Below are 12,128 nucleotides of genomic sequence, written 5' to 3' on the forward strand. Positions count from 1 at the left end.
TGACGTTAAAGAGACATTTGACACTTCTTCTGGTACACTCAGCTTCAGTAGTTCATGAAGCCACCAAGAAATCTCACCTAGTGACCCTTACACATCACTACCTTTTGGGTGTTTCTGGACCTGTAGTTTGTTTGCTCTGGTCTGAATCAGTGGATGAGATTGTAAATTTGTTGTATTTCCCCTTTTGGAAATTCAAGCGACAGACCAAAGTTAGACCGTAAACACAGGAAGAAGGTCCTGAAAGTGTTCAGGTCCAGGTTGAACCTTTATGCCACATGCCCAGAAGAGAGTGAACCAGATTCAGAATCAACCAGACTACATGACACAGGCTTGAAAATGCCTCTGACAAGATTTAAGGCACAACTGATTGTGTTGAGTGTTTCATAATAACAGTAAGGTTGGGAAAAATAAACTAATAGACCCTGAAAGCAGATGATGTTTCGAGTTGACTAATGTTGAACATCTGTGGATATGTGTATAATGAGGTGAGGTTTCCTGAAAAGACATTTTACTGTCTTTTGGAGATGATAACTGTCAAGCATTAAGACGTCTGTTGAAAGTCACCTTGAACAACTGAGACAATTTGAAGACTTGTTTGTTTGTGTCTGACAGTTGCGTATGTATGATTTACTGTGTTAAAATTGATTGCTTTTATTTATTTTCAATATATGATATATAAATCTGATTCTGCACATGAAAGAATGTATCTATGTACTGTATGTATTCTTATCTTTTCCTACAAAAAAAAAAACTACTGTCATTGTCTTCAGTGCAGCAGTGAAGCACAACAGTGTTTACATTAATATACCTCATCATGTGGTGGTTTCACAGTCAGTCTTCAGGGCCAGCATGAGTTATGATACCTGAAATACATCCATGCATACATCTGAAATAAATCCTTAACTCATAATAACAGTTAAGTAATATAAAGTTATATTTCTCTGCATATAACTTAAAAATTGCTGCAGTACGTAAGTGAGAACATTGATTGACACATATATTATCAACATTAAATCTTCCTCTGAAAATGTGTCCCATTAGGCGCTTGTTAAACAGGATTTTGAAGTGCATTTTTTAGACTGACTTTGCAATTGCAAATGAGCCACCACTCATCAATGAACTGTTTAAGGCCCCTTTGTTGGAAAAGGTCTTCATATTTGGTGATGTTTTGAGAATATTCAGGTACATTGTGCCGCCATGAGCTTTCCTGAAGGTTACAATACATATATCAATGCATCCTTTACACAAAGAAATGCACAAGCGTCCTCTGCACTTGAATGTTAAACAGTGACCTCCTGTGGGCTCATGAGATGGAGATTGTTTATGAGCAACACTGAATGTTAGAATATTAACCCTTGTCAGCCTGATGATGTACTGAGAGCCAGATAACAAATAAGTAAAACAGCATGTCAGCGTGATGAGAAAATGAATTATTTGTAACTTTTTAGTGTCCTATTGTGATAAAACTTGAACATACACTGGATGCAGTGGTTCATAAGATCATCAGATGATTATTATGATGTTATTTTCTCTGACTTTCTAAAATATCTTTCACTTTCTTCAGCCTCTAAAAATCTTTGAAAAAGAGAAATCACTGTTTAGTTGAATTGTTCACAACTCATGTCAGTACTAAGGTCATAAACTGTGATGAGGGGTCAGAAAAAAAAAAATTAAAGGGTCACAAGCCAAAAAATGGGAACAGCTGCTCTAGATATACTCATTGGAGATACGTTTTGTGCACATTATTGAAATGTTGAATGAATGATGATGATTATTTTGTGGATATAATGAAACTCTTTTTTTATACTAAAAATTATACTTGTTCTTTTGAAAAACGTGTACTATTAATTATAATAAATCTCCTTACTATGTGTGTTAACTCTGTGGGATGTGGCTTCATTTTGTGCTTCTCCCTCCCTCAACATGAACTGAAAAGGAGGATTTAAAGGTTGATGTCTCAATACAAGTCGGACACCCTTGTGTCTGACAGCTAGGTGGGACCTCTTTTACTCAGCTTTGACTGAGAGGCAGGCTGGATCAGTTTGAATGGCAGGGGAAGAAGGGGAGGCATCAAGGCGGTGAGAGAGTGGTGACCTTATGTCCCATAGCTGAGCCCTGATAATCTCACATCAAAGTCTGGCACCGCAGAGACTTGGCTGCAATGGGCCCTCACTCCATGACTCTGTATAAAAGAGATGTCTTCAATCAAAAGATACACTGCTGTTTTTTTTTCAGGTGAAACATTTGAAATGGGACCAGGAGACAGGGCCATTTGAGGCCTCGAAAGCTCATTGTGGAGTGGTGACACAAAAAAATGCATGGTGCTGGTTAGGAGCTCTTTTAATGCTTTTATCCAATTATACTGACATTCAAGCATTTGATTGTCAGTGGTTGTGGAGGACACATAGCAATATTATATTATAAATACTGTATATTTTATTAAAAGTACAAGACCTGACTTTTAAAATCCTAATGACATATTATCAGTGTCAGTGTTTGAATTTGAAGACCATTCAAAGAGCACTTTAAACATTGTACCTGGTGGAAGTGGAACTCATTTTAAATGCTTCATTTAATGTTGGATAGATTAATTTGCAACAATGACTGTTGTTGTTGGATGTTGGAAATCAAATAAATGTACTGAGGTAAAACAATAGTCATAACAGCCCATATAAACAGTAAAAGAGGTTTTCTGATGTGCTTTCAATGTAAGTGATGGGGCTAAAATCCACAATGTGCCCACACAGTCAGTTTGTGCAAAAATGCATTTAACAGTTTGTCTGAAGCTTATATATAGTCTGAGTTAGTTAATATCAAGTGGATATCTGCCACATTTACAATCTTTTTAGCACCAAATTCCCTCTTTGTGTTTCCTCGGACAGTGTTTCCCTGTTGAGCTGCGGTGGAAGATTAGTAACAAAAAGAGGAACTAAGGCACTAAAAAGGTTAACGTTGAAAGGTATCTACTTGATTTGAATAATTTGGATAGCTGAATTTTCATATTAGCTTCAGATAAACTTTTAAATACAGTTTTGCACAAAAGGAAGACTGTGGATTTTGGCCCACGTCACTTACAATGTAAGTGTGTTATGAAGGGATCGTCTAATGGTTAGCATGAAAGAAGGAAAGATTATGGCAGGGGCAGACCTTGGGGTCAGGTTCTGGGGCTGCAGCCTGAATCTATTCAAAAATAAAAATCTGGTTGAAGTGAGCTTTTCTGAGCAGTTACTCCAACCAGCTGCTCAATGAATCTGAGTGAGTTTATAACGATTGTGATTAAGACTGAAACTTCTGAAGATATTTCAGTCTAGGCAGTGTAAGTGAAATGTAATTAAAAATTAATGTTATATTTTTCTGTTTCCCTTTTGAAGGCTTTATTGTTATTTATTTATCTCTATGTGTCTTCTTTTGGGATTTTTTTTAAGAACCACAATAAATCACCACCTCTACTGCTGATGTTTGCAGTAGTCATACAGTTCAGTAATATTAAAGTCTGCGTATGTGAACCATCCAAAAAATATTGGCTCTGGCTTTGGGTGCTCTGAACTTAGTCCCAGATCTCGTCAACTCCTAAATCCACCCCTGGATTATGGTTGGGGAAAAAAATTTAAAAATGTTTTAATTTTCAATTGGACACCTGACTGACAAAATACCTCAAAATAATACCTCAACTTGAGAAAATGTAATTAGTTACTTTACATCATTGTTTTTCAGCAAGTAGCCTAAGTTATAACTATAAGTTATTTAATGTGAGAATCAGGTCTCTAAAAGCAGCAGCAAAGTATAATTAAACCCATCAATTAATTATCAATTAACATCAAATTCATTTTACAGTAAAAACAGGTGTGTACCTGTGCATTTTTTTTTTGTTTCAATGTGTGTGCTTTAACTTCTGTATATGCCTAAGTCCCTGGTAGAGAGATTTGTAAAGTGACCTTTGTGAACTCAGAGAAGCCACCTGGTAGCAGAATTGACTGTAATTTGTTAGGATGTCAGCAAGGGTTCAGTAGTGCTCATTGGTTGGTTTATTTATTTGTTTGTTACTTTATTACTTGATTACTGTACTGCTTTATTTTTTCATTACTTTATTACATTGTCTTCTTCAAATTTCCACCAGAGGATACAGTATAAAAGATGGGACTGTCTTTATGGTCACTGAGAATAACTTGGTCCCTTTCCACATGCTGCATGAGAGAAGAATAAAGCTCTTACACATCTAGTAAGAATTTCTTCTTCAACAGAGATGTACACATTGGGAAAAGCTTGTTGCCATGGAGAAACCACCAGAAATGTATATATGGGTCAGTGACATAGTGCAACCCAGTGTCAATTGGTGTGAACAGTCTTTTCATAAAAATCTGATTATACAAAGTAAAATAAATGTGAACTAAAATGTGGAACAAGTATAATCCACTTTTGCAATGTAACATTATGTTTTTTTAAACAAATTTTACATCATTCGTCAAAAGTTATTTAGATAAATTGGTTGTTTTTAGGATATGTCCTGCTCCATGTTGACAAAATGCATTAGAATTTATACATAGAAATACTCCAAAATGTAATTATTTGTATAAGTGCACTTAAATGCACTGTAGGTGGATAAAATGTCCAAAAATGTCCTTTTGAAATGACATAAAACCAACAAAAACACAAAATGTACATTTTAACAAATCTGATGCTGCTTTTAAGACAATTTTTAAAGATATTTTTGTCACTGACCCATATGCAGCTGTGGTAATGTCCCACCTCCTAAGTGCTGTGATTGGGGTTTTTCCCGCTCCCTGATTGGCTTCGAGACCGGTCTCTTCTGGTTGCTTGAGGAGCGCTGTGCCTGCTTTTTCCTCTGGACTGGATTGAGAAGCAGATACTGAGGATGCATGAGCGAACGAGCCGCTATCTTGTACGGTAACTCCACTTGGACAAACTTAATTCCGTCCGTTCGCGCATGCGCAGATGGGCCGTATCGGAAATGGGCAGTGACAGCGAAACTTCACAAACAACACTGCAAATAAATACAACAACCACTGGGGACCATGGAGAACCAGGTAAGGTGGCTTTTCTGTCTCCTTTTGGTATCTGAACTTTTAACGGAGAAAAATCTGTAAACATCTGTATTTAGCTTTAACAGCTGCACATCTGTAAACACAAGCAGGACATACAGCAAGCAACAGTGTACCTACCTAGTCTCAGTTTGGGCCTCTCGTGTATCATTTCAGTGAAAATCTTGTAATTTTAAGTGTCCTCTAGTCATTCAGCTTCATTACTAATTGACATTTGAGTGTAGGCTATATTATTTTATGTTAAATAGTGACGATAGATGGTCAAAATAATCTTAACTAGACTGTAAATCCTCCCCCCCCCCCCCAAAAAAAAACCCCCCCGCAAAATATGACAGGAAAGCTTTGTTATTCAGGCAGGGCCCAGGCGAGAGGTTACAAAAGAAAAGGCTTCCTGAGGAGTAGCCGCTTCTTCTTTTATACAGTTCATACAAGGGGTATACGTGAGTGTTCAGTTCCCGCCTTGACCATTGATTGACCATTTGACATTCTGATAACACAAAGTTGTATGTCTGTGTCTAGTTGATTAGGCTTCCTGTTTCCGCGCGCAGGGTGTAAAAAAACAAGTCTTGCAATATTTAACTTCCTCCTTCACAGTACATCATATTCTATTATTAACTTTGGCTAAGTATCTTATGTTATCTATGCAGTGTAGCACATACAATTTTTGTAACAACTATGGTAACAATCATAAAGAAGACGTCTGTCTGACCCTTACTGTCTGCCTGTCTAAGGAGCATTTTCATACATGACACAGAGTCATTCACAATTTCCACAACAGTCCCTAGAGTCTTCCTCAGGGGATTTACTCTGCAAAATTATCACCATACTCATGTTACATGGAATCAGCTGAGCTATCTCCATCTGCTGAACAAGACCATTAGATGAGGTTTAAAGTCCAGTGTTAAGCTGTCCTCATTCTTGAGTTTGTGGGTAAAATGGCAGTCATGATGATTTGAAGGACTCCATGGCTGCTGTTGAAGAAAATCACTTAAGTCCCTGTTCAAAGTTTGCTGTGATGGTGGTGTTTAATGATATCAGTGGACTGACCCAGAGCAAGTGAAACGGAGGCATGTTATACAGTAAGGTCACTGCAGTAATCAGCAAGTGAAAAGAAATAAAAGAGCAGGCGGGGAGGGCATTTACATTCAGGTAGGAACTGGGGCCATCTCAGCAAGGGGGAAGGTGGTTCTTCTTAGACAGTTAGATGTTGATGTTAACAAAGAAAGATCATCAGGGAGCAGGAATGATCAAAGGGCTGTTCTCAGGCATCATTCAATTAAAGGTGAGATCGTCAGGGGCAAGAGTTAGCAAGGCTCTGCTCTCAGACGTCACTTGGTTATCACGCGTCTGCCCTAATGTGTATTTTCTTCTTCACTGCCCATTATAAGTTGCTGGGCTCACCACAGGGAGTGAAACATGCAGATAATGACAACAGATAAATGATTTGATTCTGCATCGTCATACATCTCTTTAGTAGTTTAGTATTCTCTTTAATTTGGTTTGCCTTGGGTTTTTTATATATGGTACAACGGATCAGTTTTTGCAAAGTGTTTCATGCAGTGCTTGTTTACAAACCTTTAGTCTGGCCATGATTTGATGCTGAGAAACCCTCGTCTTTTCTTTGAATAACAATCTGATTTCTGACACTCTGATGCCATCTTTACCATTGACACTATGTCATTGATAAATTGATGGGTAGATCAAATCCACCTGTGCCGTTTGAATGCGTACGTCGATGGAAGGGATACAACTCAAGAAAATCTGACCTTTTGTAAAAAAAGACTTAAGTGGGTTTAACCTAGAAGTAGTGCAGCATTTTAAGTATTTCTTCTTCATTTTACATGTCATTACTTCTAATGTTTCTTGTTTCAGATTATTTCCTGGTTTACATGAAATTATTAGAGATTTTCAATGTAGTCTCAGACGTTTGGACACCACTGTATATGTACAATGCAAAGTGCAGTATTTAACTCTTTTGTTTCTTCTCATCTCCTTGCAGTCCACAGTGCAGTTGAATCTGGAGTTGGGCCACAGAGCTCAGCTAAAGGAGAAAGAAACATCAGAAAGCTTCACCCACGACTGGACAATCTTCGTCCGAGGGCCAGAGACTGGCGACATCCAGCAGTTGGTTGAGAAAGTTGTTTTCCATCTGCATGATGGAAAACCCAAGAGAGGTACAGTATGGTGGATCTTTTATTGTACATGCACACAAGCATACACATTATCACTCAGTGTATATTTAAGGCAAGACAAGTTCAATTGTGTGGCACATTTCATACATAAAGGTTCAAAGTGGTTTATGTTCTTCATAAAAGACGTCAAGAAGTATAGCATCACACATTTATAGCATATAGGTACTGTGTAGAGTTTCTCCACAAAATCAGTTAGAGGAGATGGTTCATTATGCAGCTCCCCTCACCAATGAGGACACTCCTGCACACTCAGTACTCTATCACACCTACCAGTATTCTCATCAAGATTCCCATGTCTGTCGGCAGTATGTAAGGAGCCGCCATACGAAGTGGATGAGTCAGGCTCTACAGGTTTCCTCGTGCATGTTGAGGTTCACTTCAAGAACAAGGTAAAATTAAGTGAACTGTGTACGCACTGGTGTATTATCAGATTACAAAACTAAACATACAGTACGTTTACATGCACGCTAATATTCAACTATTATTCTGAATATAACAATCTTCTGAATTTGATACAGGTCATGTAAACAGCATATTATTGTTTGGATATTCTGAATTAGGCCTTATCTGATGTGAGATATGCCGATATTATTATTATTTGGGTTTTAGGAGGATTGAGTGCATGTATACACTGCATTTGGAATATGCCTCTCAATTAGGGTTTTTACCGCTGTTTGCGACACATGGCCACATGAGCTCTGTGCGTTGTAAAAAAGCCAAGAATTTACAAGGCTGGAGTAGCGATGCATGCCCAAAAGAAAAGCCCAAATTTCCTGTCAGAAGGGAAAACACACCTACTTTTAAACCTTTTGAAAGACTTAGATATCAACAGGTTATTGGATATGGGCAAATATTGCAACACTGAGAATGAACTTTTCAGTGAAGTAGGAGACATCTTCCATCTATCCACATTTGAAATGAAGAATAATGACATTAATCATTTTTTCATTGAGGGAGAAGACAGATGTAATTGAAAGATTTTTTTTTACAATCATTTAACTACTTTTTGACTAATTGTTGCAGCTGTAGTCTGCAACGATTATCAGAGAGTTGATAATAGAGCTTGTGCAAATTAAAGATATCTTGTGAAGTTTCCTTTTACGAAGTGGAAATTATGTTTAGAGTTATTGTTTGTCACTGACGCTTGCTTAAGGCCTGACAGACATGTTGAATGCTTGCCCATTGCTAAGCCAGTTCTTTTGAAGATGTTTTGGAACCTGCACTGTAAGTCATCTTATTTCCTTCTTTTTCCAGGTATCACCGACAATCATTCACATGAAAACACAATTATATTGGCAATTATAGTGTGTACCTTTGTTTCCTGCAATTCTCCATAATATTCTTCAGACTTTAGATTTGTGCAGTTAACTTGTATAATATGTTCAATGGACCAATTTGTCAACATCAAGTGGAAATAACTGTTAGGAAAACAAGCAAGAAGCAATGTGCAAATGAGTGCAAAATTTAGCAATTATTTATCATCCACATTTACTCACTTAAAGGTGCAGTGTGTCTAATTTATTGGCATCTGGCAGAGCGGACATGGCTGAAACGGAATATAATATTCATAAATATGTTTTAGTGTACGATCGCATGAAAATAAGAATCATTGTTTTTGTTACCTCTGAATGAGTCCTTCAGGTCTAGATAGGGAGTGGGTCCTCTTCCTTGGAGCCCGCCATGTTTCTAAAGTAGCCCAGAATAGACAAACCAAATACTGGCTCTAGAGAGGGCCATTCGTGTTTTCGCAGCCACCGTAGGCTCTCCTACATGCTTTAAAGGGGAGGAGTGTTCAGCTAGTTGCAATCTGCAACCTCACCACTAGATGCCACTAAATCCTACACACTAGTCCTATAAGATCATCTTAACTTCTTTTCCTTAGCTGTAATTGCCCCCCTCTTTACACAGAAGTTTCTTTCAGAAATGTTAGTTGGAGCTGAAACAACCATATCTGTTTTGCTTTGTTGACTTTTTGGGTGATAGTTTATTCATTCAGCTTTTATCTTTTAGGGTCAAATGTGTAGATATGTGTAGGGGTGTTACAGGCAGTTTAAACGGACACATTATCTTAATATAATACTCTTTATTGTGTTGTTTTCTTCCAGGTACAACCAAAAAAGATGTGTTTCAAATATGACCTATTCCTTAACCCAGAGGGCAAACCTGTAGACCACCTGCGCTGTGAGACACTCACCTTCAACAATCCCACCAAGGAATTCAGGAGAAAGCTGATCAAAGCAGGAGGGGTGAGGCTGCCTGACTGACTGATAGTTGAATGACTGATGACAGTATGGTCATATTATATCATAAGTTCTCAAATAAAAGCCTGGTTTTGTCTTCAGTCAAGGTAAATAAAGGACCTGGCCTGTATTTGAGACCTCTTGGTGTGTATAGAGTGCATTGTGGCTGTAAAGATTGACACACCATAACTGTTGTTTTTCTATAGGCAGTAAAGGCGGTTCCAGAGGGGGCTGAAGCTGTGTCAAGACCAAGTCCAGACTGCCCAATGCCCCCCACCAAAAAGATCAAGATCTTTCATGTGTCAGAGGTTGGTCTGACACATGTATAATCCTCTCAATGTCACTCCCAGCCTTCTCATGTTTTTTCGATTAGATACGCTGAAACAGTGTCACAGGTTGAATGATTGCTCTAATCAATCTCATTGACCTTTTTAGAAAAAGGGGCAAAGTGAACCTGACTGTTTTTTAAAAGAGAGAATTGGAAAATGTGTGAACCTATCCTTTTAAGTAAATCTAATGCATAGAAAACAGACTTTTATTTTAATTACCGGTTCATTGTAGTGTGAGCCGTCATGTTTCAAGCACCAGCTTGAGGCACAGTTAGGACTTGGATTCATCCCGCTGTGCCAGATGGTGCACTTGTCCGGAGTCACCACATCTGGCACTGGAGTGAGAGCTCAGAGCCACTTTTGAACACACATACCTGGCCACTCTTTACAGTTGTTGAGTGTTCAGTAAATTTTATTATGCAGGGAGTGGATATGAAAGAGGCTTTAATGGACATACCTAGTTTAAGAGTGTGAATTTTCAAAGCTGTAAAAGCCAGTGTTTGCTGATAAGAGGATGGGTCATTATGAAACACCATCCTCTCACTCCTGCTACTCCTGACACATACAACTTTAACTACTTTTTTATTTTTATCTACTGCGCCAACATTTTTACTACACATATAATTTTGCTTGGTGACTACCTGCAAAGTAAGATAGTTCTTACTTACTTAAATGCCTGTCGCTATCTTGATGGTTAGTGGAATGTGTAAACACCAGGGACAACAATAGAAATAAGGGTTTAAATAAAGATTTAAAGGGAAATCCCAGCATTTTTCAACCTGGATCCTATTTTCCAATCTTTTTGGGTCTTAGTGTAACCCTCGAAAGCAACTGAGATTAACGTGGTGATGGTATGTAAACTAAAAGTGCTTGTTTTTGCCACTGACAAGCAGAGATTGTTATTATAACTCTGAAAGTTTTTCCTCTTTCATTTATTTTATCTCTGTGTATCTGCGTACTCCAGTTCAAATAAATACAGTTGGCCAGTCAAAGTGAAATGCCTCACAATCGTCCTCATAATCGTCCACGGGATAGTCCATCATTTGACTTACTTTTATTAGTTTCCTTACATACCAGCCGCGGTGAAAGTCTGCCTCAATACGTGTAAACAGATCGGTGTGGGTGGTTCAGTTAGTCAGCAAAATGCCCTAGATGTAGTTTCCTATGCAGTTAGCCATAAAGCTGCTCCAGGCCGCTTGTTCCTGTGTTTACTTTCGTTGGCAGACACTTAATAACAATCTGAGCCTGTCAGTGGCAATAACAAGCACTTTTAGTGGACGCACTTTGACGCCCGTTTGGTGGCTGTGACTGAAGCGCTCTTGCTCAATACTAGATCAATTCCAAAAATTGTTGTCCCCATTAGTCACTTACCCCAACAAAGATGGGAAATAGGGTCTAGGTTGAAAAACACTAACATTTTCCATTAATCCCAATAATAATAATAATAATAATAATGATAATGATAACTTTACTTATTGTAGCGTTGCTTACAAAGTGCTAGTTAATAACAAAACACAGCAAAAGCACATATAAATACATTTTAAGTTAAAGCATTAGCAACAAAACACAATAGTGAAATTAGTCCTAAAAGCTAAAATACATCACATAAAAGCACATGTATAAAAGTATAATTTAAAAAAAGGTTTTTTAAGAGATTTAAAATTGTGTTCTGAATCTGCGAGCCTTAGATCCTCTGGCAGGCTAGTCCATCATCTTGGGCCCTGGCTGAAAAATGCCCAAACCCCCTTTGTTATTAATCTGTTGGGGCGTTAAGGCCTGCCAGAAGATCTAAGGCTGCTCATAAAGAATCAGCAGGTCTGCAATGTACGAAGGGGCCAGCCCGCCATGAATAGCTTTAAGAGTGACCAGTAAAATTTTAAAATCCTTTCTAAAACAGACTGACAGCAAGTGGTGAGATGCTGATTTGGCCGATTCCTGCGAATAATGAGTTACAATAATTAAGTCTGGAGGAGATGAATGTGTGGTTTTGATGATCGTTTTGAGGTGGAAAAAGCATGATTGAACTATTTTTCTTGACATGTGTTTTGAATGTGAGGTCTGAGTTAAAAACTAGACCAAAATTTAACTTCAGTTCCAAATATTGTCAATAAACCAAATCAAATCTGATTCTAACTTTACTCCTTTGCTTCCCAAGAAGTGCTCAGTGCTCATGTGCATCCAAATGCTTTTTTCTCTCCAGAATCAGAGTAAAGAAGGAAGCGGTGACAGAAGCGAGTCCAAACTACCTGACCAAGGAGCACTGTGAACAATCCCAAAAAGACTGGCACAGTCAAACCCCCATTCATG

At 38.1% G+C, this 12,128-nt stretch overlaps 1 protein-coding gene across 1 annotated transcript; it reads left to right on the plus strand.

The window, feature by feature from the left end:
• Window positions 1–4,984: 4,984 nt before the first annotated feature.
• On the plus strand, window positions 4,985–12,128 carry LOC128362017 (protein ENL-like). The gene is made up of 6 exons (XM_053322642.1): window positions 4,985–5,045; window positions 7,060–7,234; window positions 7,559–7,641; window positions 9,358–9,498; window positions 9,699–9,800; window positions 12,022–12,128. The coding sequence occupies exons 1-6, from the start codon at window positions 5,034–5,036 to the stop codon at window positions 12,085–12,087; spliced, it is 579 nt and encodes a 192-aa protein (XP_053178617.1). The 5' UTR covers window positions 4,985–5,033; the 3' UTR covers window positions 12,088–12,128.

Source organism: Scomber japonicus, chromosome 7 (assembly GCF_027409825.1).
Source record: "Scomber japonicus isolate fScoJap1 chromosome 7, fScoJap1.pri, whole genome shotgun sequence".
In the NCBI taxonomy this organism is placed as follows: Eukaryota; Metazoa; Chordata; class Actinopteri; order Scombriformes; family Scombridae; genus Scomber; species Scomber japonicus.

Coding starts and splice junctions, on each gene's coding strand:
- LOC128362017 (XM_053322642.1), top strand. Junction 7,235..7,558: donor TGATGGAAAACCCAAGAGAG/GTACAGTATGGT, acceptor GTCTGTCGGCAG/TATGTAAGGAGCCGCCATAC. Junction 9,801..12,021: donor AGATCTTTCATGTGTCAGAG/GTTGGTCTGACA, acceptor TTTTCTCTCCAG/AATCAGAGTAAAGAAGGAAG.